This window comes from Halichoerus grypus, chromosome 2 (assembly GCF_964656455.1).
Source record: "Halichoerus grypus chromosome 2, mHalGry1.hap1.1, whole genome shotgun sequence".
Classification (NCBI taxonomy): Eukaryota; Metazoa; Chordata; class Mammalia; order Carnivora; family Phocidae; genus Halichoerus; species Halichoerus grypus.
Genome location: NC_135713.1, coordinates 39,931,279 through 39,950,967, shown reverse-complemented (window position 1 = coordinate 39,950,967; position 19,689 = coordinate 39,931,279). Strand labels below are relative to the sequence as shown.

At 36.2% G+C, this 19,689-nt stretch overlaps 1 protein-coding gene across 2 annotated transcripts in view; it reads left to right on the top strand.

The window, feature by feature from the left end:
• The window catches only part of LOC118538224 (sperm-associated acrosin inhibitor-like), a 119,028-nt gene that overhangs the window by 87,185 nt on the left and 12,154 nt on the right, over positions 1-19,689 (top strand). The window contains exons 4-6 of one of the 2 annotated variants that reach the window (XM_078066718.1): positions 16,496-16,572; positions 17,532-17,569; positions 19,083-19,198. In XM_078066718.1, coding sequence (XP_077922844.1) covers positions 16,496-16,572; positions 17,532-17,569; positions 19,083-19,198 — 231 coding nt within the window. The remainder of the gene's footprint in view (positions 1-16,495; positions 16,573-17,531; positions 17,570-19,082; positions 19,199-19,689) is intronic. The other variant, XM_078066719.1, reaches the window with a different exon arrangement.

The window sequence follows — 19,689 nt, the reverse complement described above, 5'->3', positions numbered from 1 at the left end:
CTCTTGATTTCGGCCTAGGTCATGATCTTGGGGTTGTGGGATCAAAATCTGCATCAGGCTCCTTGCTCAAGCAGGGAGTCTGCTGGAGATTTTCTCTCTCTCTCTCTACTCCTCCCACCTCATACTCTCCCTCTCTCTCTCTATTCTCTCTCAAATAAATAAATAAATCTAAAAAAAAATCCAATGACATTTTTCACAAAAATAGAACAAACAATCCTAACATTTGTGTGAAGCCATAAACGACCCCAAAAAGCCAAAGCAATCTTGAAAAAGAAGAACAAAGCTGGAGGTATCATGCTCCCTGATTTCAAACGCTATTACAAAGTTGTAGTAATTAAAACAGTATGGTATTGGCATAAAAACAGACACATAGATCAGTAGAATAGAATAGGGGGCCCAGAATAAACCCATGCATGTATGGTCAATTAGTTTATGACAAAGGAGTCAAGAATATACAATGGGGAAAGAACAGTCTCTTCAATAAATGGTGTTGGAAAAATTGGACAGCCACATGGAAAAGAATGAAACTGGATCACTATCTTACACCATACACAAAAAATTAACTCAAAATGAAATAAAGACTTGAGTGTAAGATCTGAAACCATAAAAGTCCTTGAAGACAACATGGGTGGTAAGCTCTTTCGCATGGGATTGGTGATGATTTTTAAATCTGACACCAAAACCAAATGCAATAAAAACAAAAATAAACAAGTGGGACTACATCAAACTAAATAACTTCTGCACAGCAAAGGGAACAATCAACAAAATGAAAAGGCAATCTACTGAATGAAGAACATCTTTTAGCATTTCTTGAATATGGATCTGCTGGCAATAAATTCCTTCAGTTTTTGTTTTGTTTAATTTCAGCTTCATTTTTTAATAAGAATGGCTTTTACTGGACATTCTTGGTTGATTAATTTTTCCCTTGAGCGCTTTGTATATGTTATCCCACTGCCTTTTGGCCCCATTGTTTCTGCTGCAAAGTTAGCTGTTAATCCTATTGGATGTTGCTTGTAAGTGTCCTTTTTCTCTTGCTGTTTCAAGATTTTTTCTTGTTTTTGACTTTCAACATTTTTACCATGATGTGGGTATTTGTGGTCTTTTTGTAGTTTATCCTACTTGGTATTTGTTGAGCTTCCTTGATGTCTAGGTTGTTTTCTTCACAAACTTGGGCAGTTTTCAGACACTGTTTCTTTGGTTTTTGTCTGCCTCTCTCCTCTCCTTTCCTCTGGTATGGCCATTATACAACTATTAGTGTGCCACATGGTGTCCCACATCTCTCCGGGGCTCTGTTCATTTTTCTTTATTTATTCTTTTCTCTGTTCAGCTTACATAATGTCTATTGATGTATCTTCAAATTCACTAATTATTTCTTCTGCCAGCTCAAATCTACTATTGTTCCCTTCTAGTGAATGCTTTATTTCAACAGTTGTACCTTTTAATTTCCAGAATTTCCACTTCCCTCTCTTTATTGATATTCTTTATTTGAGGTGGCATTGTTGTCATCCTTCCATTACTTCTTTAATCAAGCTTTCCCTTAGTTCTGAAATATTAATAATGACTATTTTAAAATATTTTCTGGCTAAATCCAACATCTGGTCTCTCTCACAGGCAATTCTGTTGCCTGCTTTTTTTTTTTTCATTGTGATGGGTCATGCTTTCCTGTTTCTTTGCATGCCTTCTAATTTTTTTGTTAGAAACTGAACATATTGTAATGACTCTGTAGTGTTTCTGGGTACTGCTTCCTTCACGAGGATTGCTTTTCTTATTTGCTTGTTTATTTGTTTAGTGATAGCCTGGATAGTTGTAGTACCATTTACTCCCCTGTCTCCCCTTAAATGTTAAGTCTTTGATGCTACTTTTTAAGGAGGCACAACTTTGGGTATGCCTACAGTTGTCTTGGATGACAGTGGTGCAGATTAGGCCTCTTCCACTCTGTCTCTGAAGAGACCCATCTGTTATGCTCCATTAATTGCCAGCAGATCACTCTATTGTTTACAACAATGTCTTGGGACATAAATACCTCTACAAACTAATCTAATAAAATAGTATTTCCTTGCATGGAATATTCTCTGGGGTCAGTGTTTTATATTTATGCTTACCACAGGAAAGCTCCTCCCAGCTGTCTTATTCCTGATATGTCTTCTGCAAACTAGCTAACCTGTAGTCTAGGCTGTATCTTCATTAAGTCGATAAATCTCCTAATTCCCTTTACAATAACCCCCCATGGTTTTTGAAGAGCTCTGAAAGAGCTCTATTGTTGAAGTCAGTTCCTTTGAGAAGAGATCCAGACCTATCTGTTTTATGGCCTGCTTTTCCTCCAAGGCAAAACCTCTGAACCAAAGCTCTGGAGCTCGGAGTGACACCCATTCTTTAGGACCTAAGCACTCAGGGGAGGAGTAGCAGTAGCCTCAGGTTCACTTCATTTGCCTCTCCTGGTATAGGACTATCGACTCATGAACTGGGGGAAGGGCCATAGGTGTGTAGTATTCACTGTAAGCCACACCCAAGGCAGAGCTTTCATTCCACAACAAGGAGTTGGGTGGAAGTGAGCCCCCAGTTCTAGAATTCACTCACTCAGGAATTAGCCTCAGCAGCAGACAGATGGAGGTAAGAAGAGAAGTGCTGAAGTCCTGCTCTTCCTCAGAGGAAAACCCTCCAGCTTGGAGCTGGGTAAAGAGATATTCCTGTGTTCTTGGATAAAGCAGTCTGGAATGGAGTCTCCACCTTATTGACCAGGGGAAAGGGAAAGGGAGAAGCCCCTTGGTTCAAATACTGCAGACTCTTGCCTTTCTTATGAATTTTTATAGATTTTTTTTTTGAGTAGATGTTTCTTCATTTGCTGTTTGCTCTTAAACCATTTCCATAGACTTGACTAAAAAAAAAAATTATACCAATTTCACTGGAGAATGGGTCAGCAGAATTTCTCATGCTATCATTTCAGAAGTTGATTGCACTTTGTTTTTTCATGTGGATGCAAAGTACTCTCTGATATTACTTTCTTTCATCTAAAAATACTTCCATTAATGTTTCTTGTAAGTCAAGACTAAGGTTTTTTTTTTAAAGATTTTATTTTATTTATTTGAGAGAGAGAGACAGAGCGAGAGAGGAACACAAGCAGGGGGAGTGGGAGAGGGAGAAGCAGGCTTCTTACGGAGCAAGGAGCCCGATGTGGGGCTCAATCCCAGGACCCTGGGATCATGACCTGAGCTGAAGGCAGCCGCTTAACCGACTGAGCCACCCAGGTGCCCCTCAAGACCAAGGTATTATAGCAACAAATTATCTTAGTATTTTTCTTTCTGAAAATGTCTTTATTTTGCCTTTATTTTGTTAAGATCATTATTCTGAGAATAAGATTCTTAGTTGAAGCTTATTTTCTTCTTTTATTACTTGGAATATGTTAAGCCACTACCTTTGGCTGCCATATTTTCTGATGTGAAGTTAGCAGTTAATTATATTTTTATTTTTCTATATGTGATGGGTCATTTTTCTTTTGCTGCTTTCAGTATTTTCTATCTTTGACTTTCAGTAGTTTGAATATCATGTGTCTGGATTTAGATTTTTTTTTTTTTTGTATTTACCCTAATTGTAGTTCACTGTCTTAGATATGTAGAATAGTGTTTTTAAAATAAAATCTGAGAATTTTCCAGTCTTTATTCCAATAATATGTTTCTGCTCTGTTCTCTCTCTCATATTATTCTGGTACTCCTATTATGCATATGTTGGTGCATTTAATGGTGTTCAAGACTTCTTTGATATTGGGTTCAATTTATCTTATTGTTTTACTTTCTGTTCTTTAGATTTCTTACTGTCTATTGATATAACCTCAGTTCACTGATACTTTCTTCTTCCAGCTCAAGTCTACTGTGAATTTTTAAGTTTTGGTTATTGTATTTTTCAATTACAGAAATTCCATTTATTTATTTCAAATAAGTTTGTATCTTAATGATATTCTCTAGTTGATGAAATATTGTCATACCATTCTTTAATTCTATAGAGTTTTCCTTAGATCCTTAATTATATTATAAAAGCTACTTTAAATTTTTTTGTTAGGTCCAACATCTTAGCCCCTGAAAAAGAATTTCTATCCTTGATTTTTTTTTTTATTCACTGTGTATGGAACATACTCTCCTGTATCTTGAATTTCTCATATATTTTGTTGAAAATGGACATTTTAATAGTATTTTATAGTGACTCTTTATGATGACTTTCCCCACCTAAACTCCTGGTGTTTGTGCTATTGTTTTTGGTTTTTGGTCTCTTTATGTGTCAGTAAAGTCTATTCCCCTTGAAGTATAGAGTCTCTGATATTTCTAAATTCTGGGCTTCTTCAGTGCTAAAAGTTACTGGTAGGTTTAGGGTGACAAGTATAATCCTCACACACAAGTATGGACAGTTCTAATATTTTAACTCAAATATTTATGATAAACTTGTGAGACAGGAGTTATGATTCTCAGATTTAAAATAAGCAAAATGTGCATTATAAAGTCTAAATGTTGAGTCCAGGTTATTCATTGGTAGATGGCATTTGAAATGATCTTTTTCCACTGAATCAGTCCATAAAGATGATTGGTTTGTTAGGAAATAAATAACTGAAAAATCTCTCCCTTATATTAAAAGCCTTTAATGTCTCTCATTTACCTCTGAAGTAAAGATCAAATTACTTATCAAATAATTTAGGGTAATACCTCATCTTGTTTCAACTTTAATCTCCAGATTTATTTTTCTCCTATTCTAGCAATTTCTATGCTGTGCTCTCTCCCAGGTTGTGCCTGAGTCTTATCTAGGAGCTTTTAAAACATAGCAATGTCCAGGACTCACTATTAACAGTTTTTCATGATCTTGATAGTAGAATGGTGCATCTTCAGGCTTTAGAATTTCTCCAAGTGATTCTGATATTCATCTAGCTTTTTTTAAGTTCCAAGGGTTTAGACACTTGTTGAATTAGCATTTCCAAACTCTTTTTTCTTTTTCTTGCTTGATTCTCCTGTTCTTTTTCAACTCACTTACTTGGGATGTTTTCATATTATCTTCTCCATCTTAAAATCTATATCTGCACACATTTCTTTCTTTCCTCCTCATACTCTGGGTACATTAGGTCAAATTGTCCCAAACCTCCTGCTGAGGGAAGATCTACTGAAAAGTATTTGTGAGGCATCTCTCCTGATGTACTTTACAGCCCCCCTCTGGGGGGGCGGGGCACAGAATGCCTCTATCTCTTACCTGTCCTGAGCTATCTGTATTACTACAAGAAGCTCATCACTCACATCTCAATAAAAGCAATTTAGATGGGTGGAGATGGATGTTTGGGGAAAAAAGGTGAATACAATAGCCACTGTTGCTTCACTCATTATCTCTTTGTGTGAAGTATGTCAAGCAGGGAACTTAGGGAGGTAGCCCTAGGGTATAGCATTGCTGTGAGTCTTGCTCCCCATTGATCCTACCAGAAATAATGACTATTTTTCTGAAGAAAATACTGAGTTTGAAATGTGCATGTTTACTTGAAATGCAGCCAGCTCCTTGTGTATTTACTCAAAGATTTGGGAAAGTAATCAACTTCTTGTGTTCACAGAGCACTTTCTATGGCCTTTTCTCTCCTATCTCTAGGACAGCTTTCTGTTGACATTTCTTGTTGAATTTTAGGGTTGGGAGAAAAACGGAGCTAACAGTCCACCTTAACTAGGAATCTAGGATGTTGGAATAGTTCCTTCATTATAAAGTAAAACACTTTATAAAATGTGCCCTAAATTCTGTTTGCCTGTCCATAGGAGATGGGCAATGTGTCCTTTGCCATTGTTGCAAGCATCCTGAAGGGTTTCTTTCACAGATTCAATCAAATGACTCTGTTCTCATTATGGATCAAAGCTATTTTCATCACTGTGGGCTTTACTCTTTTTTTCTGGTGCATAAATTTTCCAGTCCTGGGTAAAACACTGCATATCCTAAGAAAACAGAAGGCTTTCTGCTGTAACTTAAAAATGGAGTGGTCGTTTTACTGGCCTTCTAATTCTTACTTGGTTAAATGACACAGGGCATGTTATAAATTTCTTCTAAATATCTCATCATTGAACTGCCTTTTCTCATTTCCCATGTTAGAACAGTTGAAACAGAGTGGTGGGTTAGAATGGGCAGTAGACTTTAGCTCTTTGTTCACCTGTAACTCAAGAACTTTAACCAAATTCTTTTCCCCTTTTGGTGCCCAGATTCCACTGTTGTTCAGTGCAAAATATAGAGAAGGAGTGATATCTTCTAGATCTGGTATTCCTTGAAAATCTGATTTTTTACTTATCAGCTCTGAGTCCCTGAAATCAAGGCCTGTGTAGGGAAAGAACTCATTCGTACCTCAGGTGACCAGTTTACCTCCCTTAAAGTTCAAGGTGGCTCCATAAAGTTTGGAAAAAAGTAGCCGTTAGGTATTGAATAGAACCCTGATATTAGAGCAGAATTTCTTCATATTTAAGTGACTTCACACAAGGCATTGTCTTATGTCACGATGAAATGGCTCTTTTATAAAGCTTTTAAAAATTGGTATCCTCGGACTCTTAACTCTAGAGAACAATCTGATGGTTACCATTGGGGAGATGGGTGGGGGATGGCTGAAATAGGTGTTGGGTATTAAGGAGTACACTTGTGATGAGAACCGAGTGATATATGGAAGTATTGAGTCACTATACTATACACCTTAAACTAATATTTCACTGTTTGCTAAATAACTGGAATTTAAATAAAAACTTAAAAAAATGGTATATTCAAGTAGGGTATTAGGAGTTATTAAAAATAATATATGACACTATTTTTCACAGATCTAGATTAATTTGGGGGTTGATTTTTTCTAAAATTTGGAGACATTTGAAATTTTGTATTTTTGTTATGGCACAAAATTCTGACCTCATTAGTTACAGTTCTACTACTGATATATGTGTGGCCTCTTTATCTTTTTAAACTTCTTTGGTTGCAGAAACTGCTTTTTAAAAATCATCACATGTCAGACATTTGGTAAGTTATTACTGGTTCATTTGGAAGCTGAAGCATGTAAATTTTTAACCATTTTCAATTTTTTCAAAGCAAACAAAATTGACCAAGCAAAATGTACAAAAACCCAAATTCTCCAAAAAGTAAAGTTATGTATTATTATTACACCAAGGTTAAGAAATAGAATCTAACAAGCACTCTAAAACCATTTAACATTATCTATAAAACATGATATTGTATTTATCCTATCACCCCCAAATTCCAAACTAGTCCATAGGTAGTTATTTGTTGTGCACAAAACTGAGAGATGTAAAAGTGTATTGAGAGTAAACTTATTCATCCAACAACACAATGGGAAACAAATATCATCCCAAGTATCAGTTTCTAGAAGAATAAATAGCAATGATTTCTATACATCCACATAATGGAATATTATGTAGGGGTTAAAGTAAATAAACTACAGCTCTAAACATCAGTATATATTAAGGTCACAGAGAATGTAGAAAGAAAGCCATGTAAGATACATATAGTTTGTTTTCTTTGCATAAATTATCAAGATATCCAAAACTATACACGAGCATACACATTGTTATGCATGTGGAATTCTCGAGGAAGATAGGTAATCATAAATAGAAAATTCGGTTAGGTGACTTCCTCTGGTGTATGTGGGAGGAAGGAGTAAGAAAGGGGTGACCTGGGAGGGGTGAGGATGGGGAGTTGGCTACATGATACCAACAGTTAGCCAGTTGCATTGACTTTCTTGGGTTTTTATAACAATATTGGTAACGTTTTATTATTTACTGGAATGTGACTAGAGAAATGTTTGTCTTTAGACCTAAATATAGATTATATTTATCCTTTTTTTGGGTGTATGGCATTTCATATCTATCTTACACCATTCACCAAATAATCAACTCAAAACGGATTAAAAACTTAAACGGTAAGACTTGAAACTATATAACTCCCAGAAGAAAACATAAGGGATAAAAGCTTCATGACATTGGTCTTGGTAATGATTTCATGGGTATGATACCAAAAGTACAGGCAATAAAACAAAGGTGAGTGAGACTACTTCAACAAAACAGTTTTTGTACAACAAAGGAAGCTATCAATAGAGTGAAAAGACAACTTATAGATGGGAGAGAATATTTGTCAACCATATATCTGGTAAGGTGTTAGTTTCCAAAATAGAAAAGGAACTCCTTCAACTCAATGGCAAAAAACAAATAACCAGATTTAAAAATGGCCAAAGCACTGGAGATAACAAATGTTGGAGAAGATGTGGAGGCATTGGAATTCTTGTACGCTGTTAGTGATATGGTCTGAATGTGTCCTTCCCCTCCCCCCGTGTTGAAATCCTAACTCCCAAAAGTGATGATATTCATGGGGTCTTTGGGAGGTGCTTCAGTAATGCAGGTGAAACCTCATGAATGGAATTAATACCTTACAAGAGAGGCTCCAGAGACAACGCTAGCCCCCTTCCCCAGGTGAGGGCACAGAGAGAAGGTACCACAGTGAGAAGGTACTATGAAACAGGAAGAGAACATTCATCAGAATGCAACCATACTGGTGCCTTGACCTCAGACTTCTCAGCCTCCAGAACTGTTCATTTTTTTGTTGTTATAAGCTACCCAGTTGTGGCATTTTGTTATAGCAGCCCAAATGAACTAAGACAGTTGGTGAGAATGTAAAATGGTGCAGCTACTATGGAAAACAGAATGAAGGTTCCTCAAAAAATTGAAGATAGAACTACTGTATGATCAAGAAATTCTACTCCTAAGAAAATATCCCCAAGATTGAAATAAGGATCTTAAAGAGATATCTGCGCTCCTGTGTTCATTGCAGCATTATTCACAATAATCAAAATATGGAAACAAGCCAAATGTCCATCAACAGACAAAATGATGAAGGAAATGTGGTATGTACATACAATGGAATTTTATTCAACCTTAAAATTAAAGGGAATGCTACCATTTGCCATAACGTGGGTGGACCTGGAAGATGTTATGCAAAATGAAATAAGTTAGTCACAGAAGAACAAATACTGGCATGATTTCTCCTGTATGAGTTATCTAAAGCAGTCAAACTTATAGTAGCAGAAAATAAAATGGTGGTTGCCAGGGGATTGAGGGAGGGAGAAGAGGGGAAACTGTTGCTCAGTGGGTATAAAGTTATAGTTACACAAGATGAAAAAGTTCTAGATATCTGCTGTGAAATTTAGTGCCTTCGGTAACAACATGGTGTTGTGCACTTAATTTGTCAAGATTATATACCCAGAAATGGGATTGCTCCAATATATGGTAATTCTATTTTTAATTTTTTGAGGAACCCCCATACTATTTTTCATAATGGCTGTACCAATTTGCATTCCCACCAATAGTGCACAAAGATTCCATTTTACTCCACAGCACTGCCAACACTTACTATCTCTTGTGTTTTTGAAGACAGCCCTTCTGACAGGTATGAGGTAACACCTCATTGTGGTTTTGATTTGCATTACCCTGATGATGAGTGATGTTGAGCAGCTTTTTATGTATCTGTTGGCCATTTGTATGTTTTCTTTACACTGATGATGAGTGATGTTGAGCAGCTTTTTATGTATCTGTTGGCCATTTGTATGTTTTCTTTGGAAAAATGTCTGTTCAGTTCCTCTGCCCATTTTCTTAAAAGATTTTATTTATTTATTTGTCAGAGAGAGAGCACAAGCAGGGAGAATGGCAGGCAGAGGGAGAAGCAGGCTCCCTACTGAGCAAGGAGTCCAATGTGGGACTTGATACCAGGACTCTGGGATAATGATCTGAGCTGAAGCCAGATGCTTAACCAACTGAGCTACCCAGGCATCCCTCCTCTGCCCATTTTTTAATCAGATGCTTGTAGGATTTTTGGCTTTTGCTATTGAGTTGTATGAGTTCTTTTTATATTTTAGAAATTAATGCCTTATCAGATATAAAATTTTTAAATATTTTCTCCCATTCTGTAGCATTATTCATGATAGCCAAGATACAAAAACAACTTCCGTGTCTGTCAATGGATGAATAGATAAAGATGTGGTGTGTTTATATATGCAGTGGAACATCATTCAACCATGAGAAAGAGGAAATCCTGTCATATGTGAGAACATGGATGGACCTTGAGGGCATTGTGCTAAGTATAAGCCAGATAAAGAAAGACAAGTACTGTGTATCACTTATATATGGAATCTAAAAACAAGAACAAAAACAAAAAACCCCTCATACTCATAGAAATAGAGAAGAGAATGGTAGTTATCAGGGGCTAGGGAGTGGGGAAAATGGAGAGATGTTAGTCAAAGGGTACAAACTTTCTGTTATAAGATGAGTAAGTTCCAAGACATTTCTGCAAAGAAGACATCCAATAGCCAACAGACACATGAAAATGTGCTCAACATCACTTGGCATCAGGGAAATCCAAATCAAAACTTCAGTGAGATACCACCTCACACCAGTCAGAATGGCTAAAATGAGCAAGTCAGAAAACGACAGATATTGGCGAGGATGTGGAGAAAAGGGAACCCTCCTACACTGTTGGTGGGAATGCAAGCTGGTGCAGCCACTCTGGAAAACAGTATGGAGGTTCCTCAAAAAGTTGAAAATAGAGCTACCCTACGACCCAGCAATTGCACTACTGGGTATTTACCCCAAAGATACAAATGTAGTGATCTGAAGGGGCACATGCACCCCAATGTTTATAGCAGCAATGTCCACAATAGCCAAACTATGGAAAGAGCCTAGATGTCCATCAACAGATGAATGGATAAAGAAGATGGGATACACACACACACACACACACACACACACACACAATGGAATATATTATGCAGCCATCAAAAAAATAAAATCGTGCCATTTGCAACTACATGGATGGAACTAGAGGGTATTATGCTTAACGAAATAAGTCAATCAGAGAAAGACAATGATCATATAATCTCACTGATATGAGGAATTTGAGAAACAAGACAGAGGATCATAGGGGAAGGGATGGAAAAATGAAACAAGACGAAACCAGAGAGTGCAACAAACCATGAGAGACTCTTAATCTCAGGAAACAAACTGAGAGTTGCTAGAGTGGAGGGGGTTGGGAGGGATGGGGTGGCTGGGTGATGGACATTGGGGAGGGTATGTGCTATGGTGAGTGCTGTGAATTGTTTAAGACTGATGAATCACAGACCTATACCCCTGAAACAAATAATACATTATATTTTTTAAAAAAAGAGATGAGTAAGTTCCAGAGATTTAATGTACAGCATGGTTAATGCTACTTATTATACACTTGAAAGTTGCTAAGAGAGTGGATCTTAAATGTTCTCACCACAAAAAAGAAAAAGGTAATTATGTGATGGGATGAAGTTTAGTTAATACTATGGTGGTAGTCATTTTACAATATAAAAGTGTATCAAATCAACGCATTGCACAACTTAAAGTTAATGATATATATTAATTATATTTCAATAAAGCTGGAATATATATATATATAAATATATACAAATACATATCTATGCACCTTGTACCAGTATAAAATGAACTGTGAGATCTTGTCCTCAGGGATCATCCAATCTGGGACCTTGTCAGCTATGTCAAGGATACTCTGCTAGCACCCTGGATTCCTTCATGCATCGTCCTTCCCTCCACAGCCCATGCCAGATGCTAACACTGAATTGGCTACAACACATGCATTGCAGGATGTTGAGGACCACTTCTCCTGTGGTCCTAATGCTTTGTAAGTCTTTCCTAATCTAATAGGACACTAAGTAGGAGTTTTCTTATTGATAACCAAGGCCAGGGGGAAGACGAAAAGTCACCAGGACCATACATTCTAAAGAAAAACAACAAACTCCCCTACGCTAATGGCTTACTAAGAAGCAACCAAAGGGGCTCTGTTGCCAGAAACCACTGGCTAGCTTGCAGACTTACTTCCCAGAATGGAGAAAGATTCTGGAATATCACTGGCTTCCTAAGGAGCACCGTGTCTAGGTGAGAATCCCTCCAACTCTGCTGTGGAGTCAGGAACTCAAAGAGAAGGGGAGAACTGCATGAAGGGGAGATTGCATTCTCTGCCCTCCACCTCCCCCTGCTCACTCTCCCACCCGCTGTATAGTGGGTGGGATTGATGGGTTTCACAGCTTCACAAGTGAATGAGATAGTTCCCTAAATCTGTCACTGAAATTTATATTTCTAGGTATGAAAGGAAAGAAATGTGATTTAACCTATGGGCCCTTTGAGGTCAAGTGTAATTTCTTTCTTATACATTTCTAGACATCAATTTTTTAAAAGTGACACTATGAGAAAGCTATTTTAAATTAGATGGTCTATATTAAATAGCTATAAATTTTAAAATGTTGGTTTTCGGGTGAGATCAAATAGTTTGTTACTTCCAGCAAATGCATCAACTGTTTTTTTTAAATGGAAATTTCTAATTTAGTTTTTAAATTAAATTATATATGGTAAAATTCATTGTTCTTGGTATACCATTCTGAATTTTGACAAATACACATGGTCATGTAACCATCAAAATCAAGATGCAAAACCATTCTGTGACCATCCCCACATTTCTTTGTGCTGCCCTGAGGAATTTTCTTTATGGCACGTAAGATACTGCCTGTTTTCTGACAAGACAATTTGCTTTAAAGACAAACTCGGGCTTATGTACAGTTGGCAAGTGAAGCAAAATATCCCATAGAGAGTATCAGTGATTCAGAAGAAAGTAGTATCTTTGACTTTATTAGTTTGGATAATGACATATGCCTTCACATAAGAGGTGCTCTAAGCATGTCTATCTTTGAATTCTTCAAGGATAAAGTTCATTGGCTGACAATGGTTTTCTTTTCCTTTTTTTTTTTTAAGATTTTGTTTATTTTTTTGAGAGAGAGAGAGAGAGAGCACAAGCAGGGGGAGAGGCAGAGAGAGAGGGAGAAGCAGACTCCCTGCGGAGCAGGGAGCCTGCCCTGGGGCTCCATCCCAGGACACTGAGATCATGACCTGAGCTGAAGGCAGACGCCTAACTGACTGAGCCATCCAGGTGCCCCTGACCATGGTTTTTCAACTGTACCCAACTACAAGATGTGATTACCAAACCTGCCTCTGATGATCAGGTTTATAGTTTCTTTCGTTTCCTGGATATTGGGAATTGCCTGCTTCTACAGAATCCCACGGTCAATTCTCCTGCCTATATTGATCTCCATATATTTGATATTTTGCCTCCAGAACCTAACAGGATCTCCTAAGCACTATAAATTTTGGAATATTGGAGAGGAGACATAAATAAGCATGTAGTCAGCATTTTCCAGCAGGAGTTAATATTCAGAGCTTCTAAATGGACACAATAGGCAGCATGTCAAAAGTTCACACATCACCAGTTCAAATACGTTGTTCCTCTTGTATATGCCATGTGTGACAAGAGGTTCCACCACAGACTCTCAGAATATCTCATTTTGCAGAAGAGAAAATCACAATGAATTTTACTAATTAGTAAAGTATAATTTCTTCACACATTCAGGACTCACATAGGGAGGTAAACCATGTTTGTAGACAAAAACTGATAAAAGTTAAAAAATAGAAATTGTGGTTTCATTAACTCATAATTTTAATTTCATTCCCAAATGAAGAAATTCTGTAACTGAAAAAAATCATCCAATACATATATTTTATATGTGTGTATATATTTAGATGTGTGTGTGGAAACCTGAGTATTTCAGAAGACATTCATTTGATGAGGTGTGGAGAAACAGTCATGTTTGTAATCTATCTTTTTCATAGTAAAAGACTATAAGGGTGCTGGAAGTAATTTGCTCTTATCTATAAAATTTAAACTGCATATATTATTTGACTCAAAATGCAACTTCTAAAAGTCTAGATACAATTGAATGAGCATATAATGACCTGTACCATCATGTTCAATACAACATTACTAGCAAAAGTATTTAATAACACCTTAAAAGGAATTGTGTATACTTATATGTGTATATACTTATTATTTACTATGATTATGTATATACTTATATGAAGATATACCATTGACTGTTAAATAAAAAAAGATAGTTACAGAGAAATGTCTTTATTCTTCTGTTCCTATTTTTATCTATCCATCCATCATCTATCTATAGCTATCTATTATCTATCATCTTAAAGGTCAATATCTTCAAATCTTTCTCAGCTCTGTCTTCATAAGGCCTTCTTCTTTGTGTGTCTGCATCAGATTTCCTTCTGTCTCTCTTTTATAAAAATACTTGTGATGACATTTAGGGCTCACCTAGATAATTTAGGTATATAGATATGTATACATAGATATACACATATGTATATGTACTGTGTGTAGTATATATATGTATATAACATAGTATATAAACATATACTGTGTATGTGTGTATATGTACTTAAGTATATATGCATTTATATATGTGTAGATGTAACATTAATACATATTATTACATATATAATATATGTGTTATGTGTGTTATTACATATATAGATACATATACAGATATATACATGCATATAGGTACACATGCATGGACACACGTATATATACATAATGTATATATCTATATATACACATATGTATATATTTGTGTGAGATTTTAGTATAGTTGTATATTAAATATCTGTACATTTATGCTTATTTTCAACCATTTATGCATATTAAACATTTTCAAGGAAGATAGATATGCATTAAATAATCCATACATTTAACATTCTCTTTTGTGGTTAATTTAAAAACTTGTGACCTGTTGTGCAACATAGGGAGTGTCTCCTGCTCTTAAGCTCTGCTAATCAATACATGTAAGAGAACTTCAGTTTAATTTCTCCACAAATGTGCCAAAAGGATTTGCCTGCATGAATATCTCTGATGGTGTCTATGTAAATATTTCAAAGGACTAATGTAAACACAATAGTCACTTTATTATGATAAAGGAACATTTTTTGCACTTACCAGATTTTGTACCCTCCCATTAAGTTGGCATGGAACAGTGCTAGATTCAAGGATTCTTTTCTAAATCTTGGCTTTCTTCACTGATAAAAAAAAAAAAAAAGGCAGGTTAGATTAGTGTGACAAATGTAAGTCTGACACACAACCTATGTACAGACTTTTAATATTTTATCCTTAATATTTATGGCAAGCCTATGAGACAGAAATTATTCTCACATTTAAAATTAGGAAATTGTGGATTAAGGTCTGAATATTGTGTCAAGGTTACTCAGTGGTAGATGGGATTTGAATTTAGGACTTTCACCTGCCAGATCTCTTACCACTGAGCCAGACTGCAAAGCAGATTAGTTAAACAGCTCTGATTAAATCTCTTCCTACTTCAAACCCTGTAGGGTCTTCCACCTCACTTTGAGGTAAAGATCAAATTATCCATCATACAATTCAGGGCACACACTGTCCTCTAGCCCAGGTCCCCAAAGTGGGCCATTCCAGTGCTCATCTAGGAACTTTTTTGAACATTTCAGGTTGTGAATTTGTACTATAGTTTTACAAGATGTTCCCATTAGGGGAAACTGGTTAACAGGAACATGAGAACTCCCTGCATTAGTCCTTAAGGTTTTAAGAGAATCTCCATTGATCTCAAAATAAAAAAGTTAATACAAATCAAATCTCCAATTAAGTCCTGTGTGCTTCTGGCGTTGCAAAATACTTAAGAGTCCAAGTTATAATTCCAATTCCAATTCCCAAAACTCTTTCTTCTCTTCTTCTTTTGATTCTCCTTTTCTTCCCAACTCAATAGCTTGGAAAGATTTCACATCTCTTCTCTATCTTGGTTTCAAAGCACTATTACCACCTTTCCTCCCCATACTTCTGGATACATCTGATCAAACTATCCCAAATTTGCTGCTTAGAGATCTACTGATAATACATTTGTGAGGCATCTCTCGCAGCTATTTTAGAGCCTCTAGGCAGAACACAGAGTACCTCAGCATCTTATCTGTCATGAGCCATCTCACCCCCATAAGCTCCTCACCATCAGATAGATAAAGGAGATTCCTCAGCTGGGTGGAAATAGTTGAAAAGTAAAGTGAACTGAATAGGCACCATCTCTAGAGCTGTAGATCCCACTCGCCACTGTCTTCTCTGTGTCAGGTGGAAGGGACTCTGTGAAGGTAGCTGTGGTGTGGAGTTTGATGGAAGGACTGCTGTCGGTCAGTCCTTCCTGAAATAATGGTTTCTATTTTCTGATGCAGTCAAATGCTCTGATTCCGAAGTACATATTTCCATAAATGCAGCCTGGCTCCTTGTGGGCTGAGCCAAGGGTTGGGAGAGTAAACAGCTCCTACTTAAATATACACAGAGGACTTGCCTGGTGTTCCTTTCAAGTCCATACAGGGTCTTCTATTACCATGTATGTCTTGTTGACACTGTGTGTTGGGGGAAGGAAAAAGGGAATAGTCCACACCAAGTAGGAATCTAGGAAAGTGGAAAAGCTTCTTCACCTATAAGAAAGTTTCATTTGGAAATGGGCAGATTGTCCCTGTGCCATATGTTATAACGTCTCTATGGGTTTCTTCCACAGACTTGGTAAAATGTCTTTGTTCTTGACATGGATCAAAGCTGTTTTTATCATTGCCTTGGCATTTCCTCATTATTCTGGTGAGTACATTTTTCAGTCCTGGATGAAGCATTTCCCATATCTTAGAAATGCAGCAAACAACTGCTATTATCTAGAAATGGAGGAGTTTGATTTATAGGATTTATAAATCTTAAACTGGCAAAATGAAACAGAGTATGTTAGAAATACCTTTTAAAATTGCATCAGTGGGTTGCCTAACCTCATTTCCCACCTTAGAGAGTTGGAGACAAAGATGTGGGTTAGGATGAGCAGTACTCAGAATGAACTTGTCTTTTTGTTCATCTATGACTAAAGATATTTACTTTTTTTTTTCTTTTCGGAGTTCAGATTCCACGGTTGCTAAATGCAGAGTATGGAAAGTAATGATGTCTTCTAGGTCTGACATTCCTTGAAAATCTGATTTGTTGTTTGCCACCTCTGAGTCAAGGCGTTGTATAAGGAAAGAATTCATTTATTCCTCTGCTAACAACCTTACGCTCCTTAAAGCCCAAGGTGGCCCATGAATTTCAGAATAAAGTACCTGTGAGGTAGTGGATAGATCCCTGATATGAGACCTGAATACTAATTAATTAAATAATAATTAATTTCTTCATATTAAGTGACTTTTTGCGAGGCATATGAGTGACGCTAAGCAAACCACTGTCTTTTCCAGCTAAGATGTCTCATTTATAAAAATGGAAAAAAAATCACAACTATAGAATCTTACAGGAGTGTTTGATGATTATTAAATAATACATAAGATAATTTTCACAGAACGAGATTAATTTGGAATTATCTTTCTACATCTGAATTTATTTTGTGAACTTACTGTTTTGATACTACTATAAAAGGCTCATATCATTATTTGCAGGGTCCTGATTAGGCAATTTGCGTAATATTTTGCTACTAAGAGATGTGGGTACTTTTCACCAGAGACTCTGATGGTTTTCCCCTCTTCCTCCTCTTATTTTTAATTTGTGTGTGTGGCGGTTGGTTGCAGAAACTTCTTTTGAACCTTTACCAGAAATTCGTCAAGTGGTAAGTTAATACTGATTACTTCAGGAATTGAAATGGTAAGCCTTTAATTTTTTTATATTGTAAGTTTTAACAGCAAATTTCCCTCTGTAGAACAGAATGATCCTTCAAAAGGAACAAACAAACAGTTTTATTATTACACTAAGTTCAAGAAACAAAATCTTGCCAGACATACAAAATCATTTGGCATTAAAGACAAGGTAAAAATATCCCATTACTAAAAAATTCCATTACTAGTTATAGCTTTGTTATAGACAAGTGTCTGTTATGGATTAAGGGGTGTTTAAAGTAGAATTGTTTATCTTAGCAAAACAAGAGGATTAAAAAAGCAACAACCTAATTTTTCACTAAACGGTGGATAAAATAATAATTGTCATACATTCACAGAATCAATTATTACATCGAGGTGATGAAAATGAACTACAGTTCTAAACACATGAATAGATAAAAGTTATAAAGACATTTAAAAAGCAGGTTATGTAAGAATACACACGTTGTTTATTTACGTAAATAACCAACACTGTCATCATTAAGCAAATTACATACATATCTATATGGTTATATACACATATGCAAACACTCATATATATGAATTCATACAAGTGTGGTAATAATCTGAAACTAACAGATTATGTAGCAGTAAAACTATTGAGAAAGACAAGGGAGTTATTAAAAATTATTTTATGATTTCTTGTGGTATGAAATATAGTTGACTTTTAAACTGCATGGGTCCACTTATACACAGATTGTTTTACAGGACAGTACAATCTTCCTTATGATGTTCTTTTTTTTTTTTTAAGATTTTATTTATTTATTTGACAGAGAGAGAGACACAGCGAGAGAGGGAACACAAGCAGGGGGAGTGGGAGAGGGAGAAGCAGGCTTCCTGCCGAGCAGGGAGCCCGATGTGGGGCTCGATCCCAGGACCCTGGGACCGTGACCTGAGCCAAAGGCAGACGTTCAACAACTGAGCCATCCAGGCACCCCTTTCCTTATGATTTTCTTAATATTTTCTTTTCTCTAGGTTTATTGTAAGAACACCATATATAATACATATACAAAATATTTGTTAATTGACTGTTTATGTTGTCATAAAGCTTCTGGTCAACAGTAAGGTATTGGTATTTAAGTTTTGGGGGAGTCAAAAGTTATATGTGAATTTTCAACTGTGTAGGGTGGGAGGGTCCATACCTCTAAGACCCTCACTGATCAAGGGTCAACTGAGGAAAATCTGACCCTAGTGTGAGGAGAAGTGGAGGCAGAGTGTCTAAATTATAAAAACACATTTAGCCATTTGTATGTTTTTTTTAAAAAAATAATGTTGGGTTTGTAAAAATATACTAAAAATATTTTATGTGTAAGTGGACTGTGGGTACCTTGATACTTATTTTTAAACCTCAATATAGAATATATTTATTCCATTTTAATGCATGGCATTTTGTATTAAGATAAGGGACATTTTATTTAAAAAGTTCATTACTTGATGCATTTTATGTTGTCTCTTTGTGTTCAACAGCCAAGCTGTGATGTGTATATACATCAATTATATTTTTGCCCAAGAGAAAAGGATCCAGTCTGTGCAACCAATGGCCAAACTTATCCCAATACATGCGTTTTCTGCAGCGAACAATTGTAAGAACACAAGACTAAATATGGCTCTTCCAAAATAATGAAGAAACCATCATAAAATGATAGGAAAACCCATGTTTTTGATAGCCTAGGCACAGTATATCCAGAAAATAACTACTCTCTCTGTAAAAGCCACAAAAACACACTTGTACCTTTCCCTGAAGTTCTCATTTCTAGAAGCAGTTTTGTATTTGACCTCTCAAATATAACTCTGTGGATATTCTGAAAATGTATAAGTCAATTAGTTGAACTTAATTGAATTATTATGATTTACTAATGACACTCTAGTCACTGATATAATTCCAAAGTCCAGATGATAAGTGGTAGTCTCCATGATGTAGCTGCAAGCTAACTTGGGCATTATTGAGCAAGAAATCCTACTAGCTACAGAACTCTGAAATCATCACAGTGGGCCCATTCCTGCTAAGAAGGGCTCCTCTGATGCTCCGCTCTGTCTCTTGAACTCCATGACACACTCCAAACCTTTCTTAGAA